Source organism: Pongo abelii, chromosome 15 (assembly GCF_028885655.2).
Source record: "Pongo abelii isolate AG06213 chromosome 15, NHGRI_mPonAbe1-v2.0_pri, whole genome shotgun sequence".
Classification (NCBI taxonomy): domain Eukaryota; kingdom Metazoa; phylum Chordata; class Mammalia; order Primates; family Hominidae; genus Pongo; species Pongo abelii.
The window spans coordinates 59,199,148-59,212,633 of NC_072000.2; the positions used below are offsets into that span (position 1 = coordinate 59,199,148).

Sequence of the window (13,486 nt, forward strand, 5' to 3'; positions counted from 1 at the left end):
TCAGGCTAAATGATAAGGTATTAAGATTTATCAATGAGAACATATAAGATAATTGTGATGTACTTTTAATCACATTACTATTAAAATATTATGATTTGGTAATCTCTGGATTTACTTATAACAACATATATTCTCAGAATCAATCATTCAGCGTTTGATCTGGGAACAGGGTTAAATCAGGTTTACATAATTTGGCCTTATGCTGAAAGCCTTGATCCTCTAGGTCTCAGTTTATGATTAAAGAAGGCTAAAACCAAGAAAGAAGGGTACGTGGGTCACAGTAACACATTTCATTCTGCTCCTGGGACACAGGGCAGCCCAGAGCCTGACCACGAAAAAGGCAGCTTTGAAAAATAATGAAAGACAAGATATACAAGGGTCTTTAAGGAATTCACGGCTTATGGAAGCTAAGTATTTGCCAGGTTTCATGAAGTTAACTAAAACTGTGGTTGTTTGATCCTATACTTGCTTTATGAATGAATTTCTTATATTCTGAGATTAAAGAAGAATAAAACCAAGACCGTTTTCTGATCTATTCTAGTAGTTAGTCCTGGAAAATTCCAAGGTAAGGCTGTAAACCACAGGTGTAAACCATAAGAATCACTTGATGAAGAAAAAAAATGACAAATCCCTAACTCCAGATCATTGAAATAAAAATATCGGCCGGGCGCGGTGGCTCATGCCTGTAATCCCAGCACTTTGAGAACCTGAGGCGGGAGGAATCACCTGAGGGTCAGGAGTTCGAGACCAGCCTGGCCAACATGGTGAAACCCCGCATCGCTACTAAAAAATACAAAAATTAGCCAGGTGTGGTGGCAGGCACCTGTAATCCCAGCTAACTCAGGAGGCTGAGGCAGGAGAATCGCTTGAACCCAGGAGGCAGAGGTTGCAGTGGGCCAAGATCACACCATTGCACCCCAGCCTGGGTGCAAGAGTGAAACTCTGTCTCCAAAAAAAAAAAAAAAAATATCTGGGATGGGGCTGAAACCAATGCTATATATAAACAGCAGGAAAGACAGCACTATTTAATTCGTGCCATAGTGCCAGTATCAAAGGTATGAATCAGACAGCTCTACCTAATGTGGAATTTACAGTTAATAAGGAATTTGATTCCTGAAGTTTTATTTTTGGAATGCATTTATATTATACCCGGAATAAGAGATGAAATGTAAACACTGTATGCCTATGTGCATTTGTACCTATATATATAAATTAACATGGGAGAGATAAGAGCTTTTACAGAAGGCTTCACAAAAGGGCTGTCTGAATTAGATTTAGAGGCAAGAGGTCACCAGAAATAAAAGCAGGGAAGTAGCCACTAAAATAGCAGGACATAAATAACCAATGATGACTGAAGGTGGGATAGACATTATTTCCCCAGAAGGGCAGAAACTTTGCCTTATATTTTTCTTGAATCACTTAGAAATATATTCAGATATTCAAGTACCCAGTTTGTCAGAGCAAATTTGATAGAAAAACCATATAGAGAAACTTATCTTCAGGGTTAATATTAAAACATACTATATTTTAAAGTATATAAACACCAAATTTTTCATTCTGTGAAAAATGAATAGTGAGTAAGCAAAACAATGACAAGATATACATTTTAAGCCTTGTACACAAATAGAAAAGCAATATTCATTTTATAAAACAAATCTAGAATATAAAGGGACTTGTCAAGTTGGAAAACTTACTGAATCAAGAAGGTGGCATTCAGTAGTGAGACTTTTATTATCAAATAGTTCTGAAAAACAAACAAAAAAAACTTTTTAAAGAATATTCTCACATTCGCCGGGAGCGGTGGCTCCCGCCTGTAATCCCAGCACTTTGGGAGGCCAAGGCGGGTGGATCACGAGGTCAGGAGATCAAGACCATCCTGGCTAACACGGTGAAACCCCGTCTCTACTAAAAATAACAACAACAAAAAAATGAGCCGGGCGTGGTGGCGGGCGCCTGTAGTCCCAGCTACTCGGGAGGCTGAGGCAGGAGAATGGCGTGAACCTGGCAGGAGGAGCTTACAGTGAGCCGAAGTCACGCCATTGCACTCCAGGCTGGGCGACAGAGCAAGACTCCATCTCCAAAAAAAAAAAAAAAAAAATTCTCACATTCAAGGGCTGTCAGAAATGGACAAAGCCTTGAAATATATGAAAAGTTCCACATATCAAATGCTAAGACAAAAATATAGACCATTTTATGTTATAATGTTTTTTGAAAGTAGTTAAATTTCTTGGTTAAATTCTTGTCCTTAACTTTGGTATAAAAGGAGTCTTCTGTAAACAAATCTCATGCTTGTAATATTAAAGGTACCCAGGAGATGCTGATGAAGAACAGCTGGAGGACATTAAATGTCTGGCCAAGGTTAAAACCTTTTGTTTTACCATAGGCCCCAGTTAGACCAGCTACAGACTAACTGATGAAAATAGCAGGTGAAACTGGCACACATTATAACAAAAATATAGGAGCCATTTCCTATTGCAGAACCATCACAACAATATAGGTAGAACTAGGCAGTAGGGAAGAAAAATAGGATATTTTGAAGAAAGACTTGGGGATATGTGTTGAAAAGAAGGAGAACTAAAAAAAAGCCCAGGCTGGCTAATGTGGTGAAACTCTGTCTCTACTAAAAATAAAAAAATTAGCTAGGCGTGGTGGTACATGGGTAGGAGAATCACCTCAACCTGGGAGGTGGAGGTTGCAGTGAGCTGAGATCACGCAACTGCACTCCAGCCTGGGCAACAGAGTGAGACTCCATCTCAAAAAAATAGAAAAAAAAAGCTTGAGGGAATTTTTCTAATTCAGGGTCTTCACTAACAATGAAGGATCCTAAATAGTTAGATCTAACGTAAAACGGACCTTATAGGATAATTTATACCTTAATCCAAGTTCATTTCTTTAATAAATTCTCATTTAAATATATTTTAAATATCTCACCTGACTGAGAAATTTTAGTTTCCCCTTCTTCTAAGATGCTATTTTGTGAAGCTGTATTTTTTTCAGGGCTACTCATCAAAACATCCTGTGATGTAACTGAAGAATTCAGTTCCATTCCTTCCACAACATCTGAAATTTCTTCTTTTTTGTTAGTATTAATATCATCTGCTACTCCACCAGCAAGAAGAGGAAAACTCATTCTCTCACTGGGTAAACAATCCACCTTCAAGTCTGTCTTATTTACAACCTGGAAGTAAAAATGGCATATTTAATTATCAATTTAATTACTTGGAACAAATTTTAAAAGTCTTGTTGCTATTAAATACAAGAAAAACAGAAGGATGACATCCCGGACACAGGCTTAAGAACATTATAAATCCTACTATCCTGCTTCTTCAACAATTAGTTCAGATAATATTATAGAAATAGTATGATTGAAGGCAAGTTTCTCAGCAAGTACCTATACTCTATCTAGCTCAGGGAATGGCAAACATTTTCTGTAAAAGACCAAATAGTAAATATTTTAGGTTTGTGAGTCACAGGGTCTCTGTCATAAGTACGCAACTCTACCACTGTATTGCAAAAGCAGCCAGATAGAATACATAAACAAATGTGTGGTTATTACAATAAAATATGATTTCTAAAAACAGGGGCCAAAGTTTGCTGATTTCTGCTCTAGTTCACTGGTTCCATATTCATTCTGATATGAGTTGAAGAATACAAAATGACACTATGGTTTTAAACGACCCAAATGTCATTGAAACAAGAACTACCATTCTATATGACTGATTTAGATTTCCAATGGAAATTCTGGAGATGCTTTACGAAGTTACTTTCTACAATGATATAAACATATGACATACTGGGCTATCTAACCACACTGGAATTGTACTTACATGGTTTTCTTCAATTAAATCTGGTAATCCAGGACACTGAGCATCTTCCATGCTGTTCCTAAAGAAGAAAAAAAGCAGCATTACACTCATAAACACATTGTTATTGTTTCACTTGTGTTTTGAGTCTTTCCTTTATGATGGCAATTAGTTTAGGGAATGGATCAAACATGGAGCCTGGTGCAAGATCAGGCCTGATCCAGATAGATTAGTTTTGGACTATAGCTACTGCGGGATGGCCTTACAAACTAAATGCATTCTTCCCCAGAAAGCTCACAAGTCTGTTACCATGGTGGTCAGTCAGGCTCAGGTGGCTCTACCAGCAATACTCTGAATCTCAGCCAAATCCAGAGCTATATATTAAAGAAAAGTCAAAAAGAAGGTGACTTCTGGAGATAGAAGCAACAATTCAATTATTGTCTAGCTGGAGTTAGCTACATTTATTTGTTACTTGTTAATCCAGGTACCTGCTAAGAAACTTGCCTTCAGTCATACTATTTCTATAATTTTATCTGAAAGTTCAAAAAGCAGAACAGGAGTTACAATGTTCTTAAGTCTGTTGCTTGTTAACAAGTAAAGGTAGCTAACTCCAGCTAGACAATAACTGAGTTAGAATACAAGGTATTCTAATCCTGAAGTTATTAGCTTGTATCTTATTAGAAATACCTGTTTTGGCCAGGCGTCTTGGCTCGCGCCTGTAATCCCATCACTTGGGAGGCAGCGGCGGGTGGATCACGAGGTCAGGAGATTGAGACCATCCTGGCTAACATGGTGAAAACCCGTCTCTACTAAAAATACAAAAAATTAGCTGGGTGTGGTGACACGCGCCTGTAGTTCCAGCTACTTTGGAGGCTGAGGCAGGAGAATCACTTGAACCTGGGAGGCGGAGGTTGCAGTGAGCCGAGATCGTGCCACTGCACTCCAGCCTCAGCAACAGAGCGACACTCTGTCTCAAAAAAAAAAAAAAAAAAAAAGTTATCTCCACTTCTTTCAAGTTACTTTTTTAAAAAGGTATGCTCTATTTTTCTAGTGTCCAGCTTTACTTTGCCTTTATTGCACAAAGTTGCTTACTTGTATGATGCCCTTTGAGGATGTTTTGGGGAATCCAAAACATTTTTAAAGAGTACTTATGACTCAAATGCAATTATGAATCTTCTTAGCAAACAATTGTAAACTACAAGATATACAAAGTAGGCCGGGCACAGTGGCTCACGCCTGTAATCTCAGCACTTTGGGAGGCCAAGGCTGGCAGATCATGAGGTCAAGAGATCGAGACCATCCTGGCCAACACAGTGAAACCCTGTCTCTACTAAAAATACAAAAATTAGCTGGGCATGGTGGCGTGTGTCTGTAGTCCTAGCTACTCGGGAGGCTGAGGCAGAAGAATCGCTTGAACCCAGGAGGCAGAGGTTGCAGTAAGCCGAGATCGTACCACTGTACTCCAGCCTAGGCAACAGAGTGAGACTCCACCAAACAAACAAACAAAATCTAGAATCAATCTAGCCCATAACAGTTGTTCAGTAAACATTAACTCCCCCTTCAATATGCTCTGCCATCTGTCAAGACAACAATCTCAAGGTACTTTCTACAAAGGCTGGTAAAAAGTGTCTATCTCTCAACCACCTTGGGGAGGCATTAGCACAGCTGCTTTGTAGATGAAAGTGAAGCTAAAGAGAATTAATTACTTGCCCCAAAGTTGCATAGCTAGTAAGTCACAGAGCTCTTCTCAGCTCAGAACTGTTGAGCACCAAAGTTGTAGTATGTTTAGCACCAAAGGATACCATATTGCTTCTTTTCTTCTTAGTGCTACAGAATTTACCCATCTAAACGTGACCATTTAGTATCCTGAAACCTTAAGCTTTAGTTTCCTCATTTATAAAAAGGAAGTACTGCCTATATGTTGCAGGGTCATTATGAAATTTATTAAAAATATATGTCTGGCACCTGTTACCATCTTAGCAATCTGAAATGGTATTTAGTATCAGCAACTGTTAAACTCTTATTAACATGTTAAAGAAATACCTGCTTTCAGGAATACTCAAAAACAAAGTCTTCTTCACATGTTCACTTTTCATATTCTGAGGACTCGCATTTTCTGATGATGTAGTTTGTCGTGGAAGGCCCATCTCATTTCTACTCTGAGATACAGCTTTGCTGACAGACTTAGGTGTTCCAAGTCTTTGAGAAGGGCCTTCAGAAGAGACAGAAAGTCCTAGAAGATGAGAGAAATCGCCTCAATACCAAATAGTTCTTTTGCTTTTCATTATAACTAGGAATATGGTGAAAATCCTATCAATTAGCCTCTGTCTCCTGTCAAATAATGTCTGTTAAAGACAAATGCCTGGGACTTTCTGTTAAAGATAGTATTTAAATGCATATTAGATGTTGCTTCCTTTTGACATCCCACTACTTTTACATGAACAGAGATAATTTTTTTGTTGTTGTTGAGACAGTCTCACGCTGTCACCCAGGCTGGAGTGCAGTGGTGTGATCTCTCGGCTCACTGCAACCTCCGCCTCCCAGCTTCAAGTGATTCTCCTGTCTCAGCCTCCCCAGTAGCTGGGACTACAGATGCATGCCACCACGCCTGGCTAATTGTTCTATTTTTAGTAGAGATGAGGTTTCACCATGTTGGCCAGGCTGGTCTTGAACTCCTGACCTCAGGTGATCCACCTGCCTCAGACTCCCAAAGTGCTGGGATTACAGGTGTGAGCCACTGCGCCAGGCCTGAACAGAGATAACCTTTTTTTTTGTTTTTGTTTTTTAGAGATGGAGTTTCATTCTTGTCACCCAGGTTGGAGTGTAATGGCATGAACTTGGCTCACTGCAACCTCCACCTCCTGGGTTCAAGCGATTCTCCTGCCTCAGCCTCCCGAGTACCTGGGATTACAGGCACCCGCCACCACGCCTGGCTAATTTTTTGTATTTTTAATAAAGATGAGGTTTCACCATGTTGGCCAGGCTGGTCTCAAACTCCTGACCGCAGGTGATCCACCTGCCTCAGCCTCCCAAAGTACTGGGATTACAGGTGTGAGCCACCGTGCCTGGACAGAGATAATCTTAAAAAGCAGAACTCTACAAGGACAAAGGAAACTAAAGAAGAGACAGCAACAATAACAGCATTTTGGAAGCTATAATGTAGATTGTTGAGTGGGACTTAGCAGATTCAAGAAAACGAATTCTAAGCCACCAATCAAGAAAAATGAATCGGCCAGGTGCGGTGGCTCACGCCTGTGATCCTAGCACTTTGGGAGGCTGAGGCGGGTGGATCATGAGGTCAGGAGATCGAGAACATCCTGGCTAACATGGTAAAACCCCGTCTCTACTAAAAAAATACAAAAAAAATCAGCCGGGTGTAGTGGCGGGCGCCTGTAGTCCCAGCTACTCGGGAGGCTGAGGTAGGAGAATGGCGTGAACCCGGGAGGCGGAGCTTGCAGTGTACTGAGATCGTGCCACTGCACTCCAGCCTGGGCGATAGAGTAAGACTCCGCCTCAAAAAAAAAGAAAAAAGAAAAATGAGAATCAACCCAATTTCTACCACATAACCCCTCAAAAGAAATGGTGGCTCCAAGTACCTCTGCAAGCGGAGATGAAAATGGAGCTAAACACAGAAGGACCGGCTCAAAGTCGGTTTAAACAAGAAGAGCTCGGATTCCTTTCCTCATTCTGCACAGCAGAGCAACTGTCATCACCCACCCCCATCACCAAAAACAGAAGGGTCTCTGGTTTAGAGGATACCAGATACAGTTGAGAGACGGGGTACTACACGGAAAATAAGGGAAATAAGTGAATATTTACACATGAAGTGTTGAGACACTTAGCTTTCTTCCCCTACATGGCTCCTGAAAGAACTGGCAGCCAGAATGATACCTTCCAGGAAGCAGATGGAAAGCATCTTCTCTGGGGAATCTGAGTAGACTATGAGAAAAGTCTTAAATGCAGTGATGTGTAGGTTCCCAGCATAATGGCCCTGCTAACAGTAGGGCCCCGAAAGTAAAGGTCCTACCCATGTGCAGAGAGTTTCCAGTCAGCTTTTTAGTGCCCTATTCTTAAACCATGTGCAGGCAGTGAGAGATCACCAGATTCCCGAGGAAAGCCTCTAATACAAGAGACAGAAACCAAAAACAACTAGATGAAAGTACCCTGAAACAAATACTGTCTATAGTGGATGAAGAAAATGTAAAAGCTATCATTAATATCCTTGGAAAGATAAAACAACATACTGATGAAACAAGTGCAGAATGTTATAAAATGAACATTTGGAGAGTAAGAAAGGGCTCTTGGGAATTAAAAGCATGATAGCTAGCATGAAAGTTGAGGAAATCTCCAGGAAGTAGAAGAAAACAGTAAGTACAGGAAAGAAAGATTAAAAAGTCTACCAGAAGAAAAATGTGTTTTTGAAAAAGATCAAACCTTGTCAAGAGAGATGGTGGTAAACAACAAAACTCCAGTAAGACTCCAGTAAGTGCAAAAGACTCCAGTAAGAATTGAAAGTAGTTGCTTCTAGGGATTGGCAAATGGAATGAGAAGGGCTTCTTCAGGGACTACTGTTTTGTAATTAGCCTCATATAAACTATGTGTTCTGTAACTAAAACTCAATTTTAAATGACCAATTTTTGCCATAAACCTTAATCTCCCTATCTATAAGGACTGAGTTGAGTATATGAAAGAACAGAATGACGAGCTTATAGCTGTAAAAACCACGAAGATCCTTGACAAGTAGTAGAATGGGGCCATGTTATTAGCAGTAGTAGGAGATTCCTGGGTATCCAGGGAGTGTAGCTGCTTAAAGGAAACAAACAAAAGTGCACCAGATTTGACACCTAAACTACCAAGATTATAATAATATACTTGAGGATCACTATAAATATCAGATAGCAGGTTATTAGAGAACAATTTATGTTTACTTTGAAAAAACTTCCTGGTGGACATCTATGGCTTATAAATAAATAATTTCAATTGAGATAAATTCAATTCAAGAAAAACAGTCTGTGGAAAAAAAAGCTATTGACAAATACAGTTAAAAATCATAAAAAAAGATTTCCTGAAGTATTAAAAACTGCTTTTACTGGAATATTTTTAAATTGGAAAATTAGTACGTTTACTGACTTTCAAAAAGATCTGAGCAAAAGTTTTAATACAAATGCAAATAAAACCAAATCCACTTTGCATAAACTTCCTTTTATTTTTTAGAGATGGAGTCTTGCTCTGTCACTCAGGCTAGAGTGCAGGGGCACAATCAAAGCTCGCTGTAACCTTGAACTCCTGGGCTCAAGTGATCCTCCTGCCCCAGCCTCCCGAGTAGGTGGGACTACAGGCATGTACTGCCAGGCTCGGTTAATATTTTATTTTTTTGTAGAGAGGGGATCTCACTAAATTGCCCAGGCTGGTCTCAAACTCTTAGCTTCAAGTGATCCTCCTGCCTTGGTCTCTCAAAGTACTGGGATTATAGGCATGAACCAATACACACAGCACATAAGCTTCATTTTAAAGCACAGCTAGACAAGTGTGATAGCTGGATGCTCAAGTTTCCTTTGCATTATAAATTCTAACCAAACTTCTAACTGACCTGAAGAAAATCAGTTTACTTCTTCATGCTTCCGTCATTTCTCTTACCTCTTGGGATCCTGTGACCTTTCTCATAGACTGTAGGGTTACATGGTAATTACATTACAGATGTGAAATCACTTAGAAAGTAGAAAAGCAATCTAAGAAGACATATCACACTTAAACTAATCTGATCATACCCATCAAAATGTGATTTACATGTGTTTGTGAGCGAGCATAGTCTATTTTCTAAAAATCACAGAAAAACTTACGTCTCTTCATATAAGAACTATTTTTCACCTTACACAAGCCCCCATCTATCCCAAATATTTCTCTTAAGTAGTCTCGGGAAAAACAAAAAAACCAAAAAAACAAAAACAACTAACCTGAGAATGATTTAACAGGACTTTCAACTCTGAAAAATCCAGCATCAAACACTATTTTATCAACTTCCTTTGGTATCACAGAGGCTGCTGTTTCAGCACATTCTTCCTGCCTAATTCTCTCTCTCATTGCATTTTTTATGGCAGCTAGGCGATTTCTCGCTGCAATTCTTCCAGCATCATCCTGTTTTGGTTTACTCGATATACCTGAGACAACTTTTTTCTGCAAAGAGAAACTAACATATAGTAAAGCTGCCCATTACCATCGTATAAGAAAAACACACAACAAATTCATCACTTAAAAATTTAATTTTTAAAAATAAAGTATACATAAAATATTTCACATTCATCATATATTTATCAAGTTCCTAGTATGTGCTAAAAGGTAAAAAGGTAAAGGACAGAGTTGCTGCCCTCAAGGAGTTTTGCAGCTTAGTAGAAGATCTGGGAAGGACAGTAAGAAGGATAAATGTCCTGTTAGAAATAAATTTAAGGGACATCCTTTAGATTATAACCATGACACCCCCCCAAAAAAAAGAAAAAAGAAAAAAAGTAAATAAAAAAAGAAAAAAAGTAAAACATTAAAAGAAAATAGATAAGGATGACACCTAAACCAATCTTCAGACATCAGGAAAGGTTGTAGGAAGTAGCACCTATGCTGAAACCATATTTCATCAAACTAAAAGATGGGGTGAGGCAAGGGCTAGAGTGATGTTTCCAAAGCAGAAATGAAACAAAGCAAAATGGAGTTAAACAATAGCTAGATTATAATAAAAGCACCTGCATGTAATGGTCTTAAGAAAGTCACATTTATACAGAGGACAAGGGAATAGAGAGTTATTGGTGATTTTTAAGCAGAAGATTAACATTATCAAGCTGGTGTTTTAGAAAGATCACTCAGACTAAGGAGTAAGAGATGAAAAAAGTGGACAGATTCAAGAAATATTTGAAAGGTAGAATTGAGAGGACTTACTCATCTATTGGATGTGTGTGGGGTGGAGATGGTGAAATAAAGCAAGCAAAGGACCAAAAGAGATATTGAGACTTCTATCTTGAACACCTGGTGGGATGGTAACAGCATTATGAGACAGGGCAACAGTGGTGTGTGTGGAGATGCTGTCAGTTTGGGATATATTGATTTTTAAGGTATATAGAGTCATGATATATAGAATTAGAGCTTAGTAAGTGTGGTCTGCAATACAGACTTGAGAATCATCACAGGTTGGGTAAGATTGCACAGGAAAATTACGGAAGGAAAGAAGAGAGTAGAGGTAGGAATTCTAAATATCAAAAACATTTAAGGTATAAATGGAAAACAAATATGCAAACATGACTGAAGAATAGGCAAAGAAGAAGAAAGGAAATATAATTTCAAAAACAAGGAAGTAGGCCAGGTACAGTGACTCACGCCTGTAATCCCAGCACTTTGGGAGGCTGAGGCAGGCGAATCACTTGAGGCCAGGAGTTCCAGACCAGCCCGGCCAACATGGAGAAACACCAGCTCCACTAAAAATACAAAAAATTAGCTGGGCATGGTGGCACATGCCTGTAGTCCCAGCTACTCAGGAGGCTGAGGTGGGAGATCGCTTGAACCTGGGAAGCAGAGGTTACAGTGAGCCAAGATTGTGCCACTGCACTCCAGCCTGGGCCACAGAGCTAGACTCCATCTCAAAAAATAAATAAAATACAAAAATAAAAATACAAGAAAAAAAATTAGCTTGGCGTGGTGGCACACGCCTGTAATCCCAGCTACTTGGGAGGCTGAGACATGAGAACAGCTTGAACCTGGGAGGCAGAGGTTGCAGTGAGCCGAGATGGCACCACTGTACTCTAGCCTGGGCAACACAGCAAGACTCTAACTCAAAAAAAAAAAAAAAAAAAAAAAAAAGTAGACCATATTTAATACTGCAGAAAGGTTAGATTTATTTATTATTATTTTTTTAATTTTTATTTTTGACAGAGTCTTGATCTGTCGCCCAGGCTGGAGTGCAGTGGCATGATCTCGGTTAAATGTAACCTCTGCCTCCCAGGTTCAAGTGATTCTCCTACCCCAGCCTCCTGAGTAGCTGGGATTACAGGTGCCCGCCACCATGCCTGGCTAATTTTTTAATTTTAGTAGAGACAGGGTACACCATGCTGGCCAGGCTGGTCTCGAACTGACCTCAGGTGATCTGCCTGCCTCAGCCTCCCAAAGTGCTGGGATTACAGGCTTGAGCCACCACACCTGGCCTAGAAGAGTTAGATTTTAAAATTAAGTGACTAATAACTTAAGCAACTAGTGGATTAATAATTTAGATAACTATTCTAAAGTTACAGAGGGGGTAAAACTGAATTGCAATGAGTTGGAGAAATAAACGAACAAAAATAATAGAGTATAGACAACATTTTAGGATGCTTGTCAGTGACTGGATAGAAAGAGAAAAATCAGAGGGTACAAGTAATTAAAGGGAGAAGCAGACACCACAGGTTTCTTTGTTTTAATGTAAGCAATGATAAGACACTTAAACATGTTTAAAGACTGATGGAAAAAAGGGAGGAAAGGAAAACAAGACTAACTGATGGAATGAAGGATTAATAAATAAGAAGTAGTAGGGAGTGGTATCCAAGTATAGTATAAAAGATTAGCTTTACTTTGTTTGATAATCTTAACGGTAGCCTATAAAATAAAGTAGGAGAGAGACACCTGGTGATAACAGGAAGAATTACAAATCTCTATAGGACATAGCCATGATCCGCATCACTGATGATATTAATATTTCCAGGACTAAATCCTTAATAAGAAATACCCACAGTAGCTTTAATAATGAAGTAGCATCCTTCACTATTTAGTCGTTTTGAAAACCAATCAATTTAGTCACTGTTCTCAGGGTCCTTGTCGTGAGACTTTATTAGTAAATTTTTTTTTTTTTTTTTTTTGAGACTGAGTTTTGCTCTTGTTGCCCAAGCTGGAATGCAATGGCGTGATCTCAGCTCACCATAACCACTGCCTCCCAGGGTCAAGTGATTCTCCTGCCTCAGCCTCCTGAGTAGCTGGGATTACAGGCATGCGCCACCTCGTCCAGTGAGGTGTAAATAATACAAAGTTTTGTATTATTTGTATAAAAAATACAAATAATTTTTGTATTTTTAGTAGAGACAGGGTTTCTCCATGATGGTCAGGCTGGTCTCGAACTCCTGACCTCAGGAGATCTGCCCGCCTCAGCCGCCCAAAGTGCTGGGATTACAGACGTGAACCACTGCGCCTGGCCTAGTAAAATATTTTTTAAGGCCGAGTGCAGTGGCTCATGCCTGTAATCCCAGAACTTTGGAGGCTGAGGCAGGAGAATCACTTGAACTCAGGAGGCGGAGGTTGTGGTGAACCAAGGTCACCCCACTGCACTCCAGCCTGGGCAACAAGAGCCAAACAAACTCTGTCTCAAAAAAAAAAAAAATTTTTTTTTAAATAAGGTTTAAAAAACAATACTTTAACAAGTTAAACTCTTAAGATAGGATTCAAGACAGTTTTTATTTGGATTACATAGTATAATAAAATACCAATCTAGACAACCCGAGTTTATAACTAGTCATTTTTCTCATATCATAAAGAAAAACTGACAATGCTTAGTTTGAAAAGTGTCCACCCAAACCAAAAACTTTGAATTCAAAAACATTACTAGAAAGATAATTACTAGAAACAAGAACAAAATCTACCATGTTAACAAAGCACAAGAATAACAGCATCCATTTCATACG

General features: G+C 39.2%; 1 protein-coding gene across 3 annotated transcripts in view; it reads right to left on the bottom strand.

Moving 5' to 3' along the window:
• The window catches only part of DLGAP5 (DLG associated protein 5), a 44,674-nt gene that overhangs the window by 961 nt on the left and 30,227 nt on the right, over nucleotides 1-13,486 (bottom strand). For 2 of the 3 annotated variants that reach the window (XM_002824765.5, XM_054530112.2), the window contains exons 14-18: nucleotides 9,758-9,977; nucleotides 5,847-6,036; nucleotides 3,828-3,885; nucleotides 2,932-3,178; nucleotides 1,695-1,744 (exon numbers count right to left, since the gene is read on the bottom strand). In XM_002824765.5, coding sequence (XP_002824811.3) covers nucleotides 1,695-1,744; nucleotides 2,932-3,178; nucleotides 3,828-3,885; nucleotides 5,847-6,036; nucleotides 9,758-9,977 — 765 coding nt within the window. The remainder of the gene's footprint in view (nucleotides 1-1,694; nucleotides 1,745-2,931; nucleotides 3,179-3,827; nucleotides 3,886-5,846; nucleotides 6,037-9,757; nucleotides 9,978-13,486) is intronic. The other variant, XM_054530113.2, reaches the window with a different exon arrangement.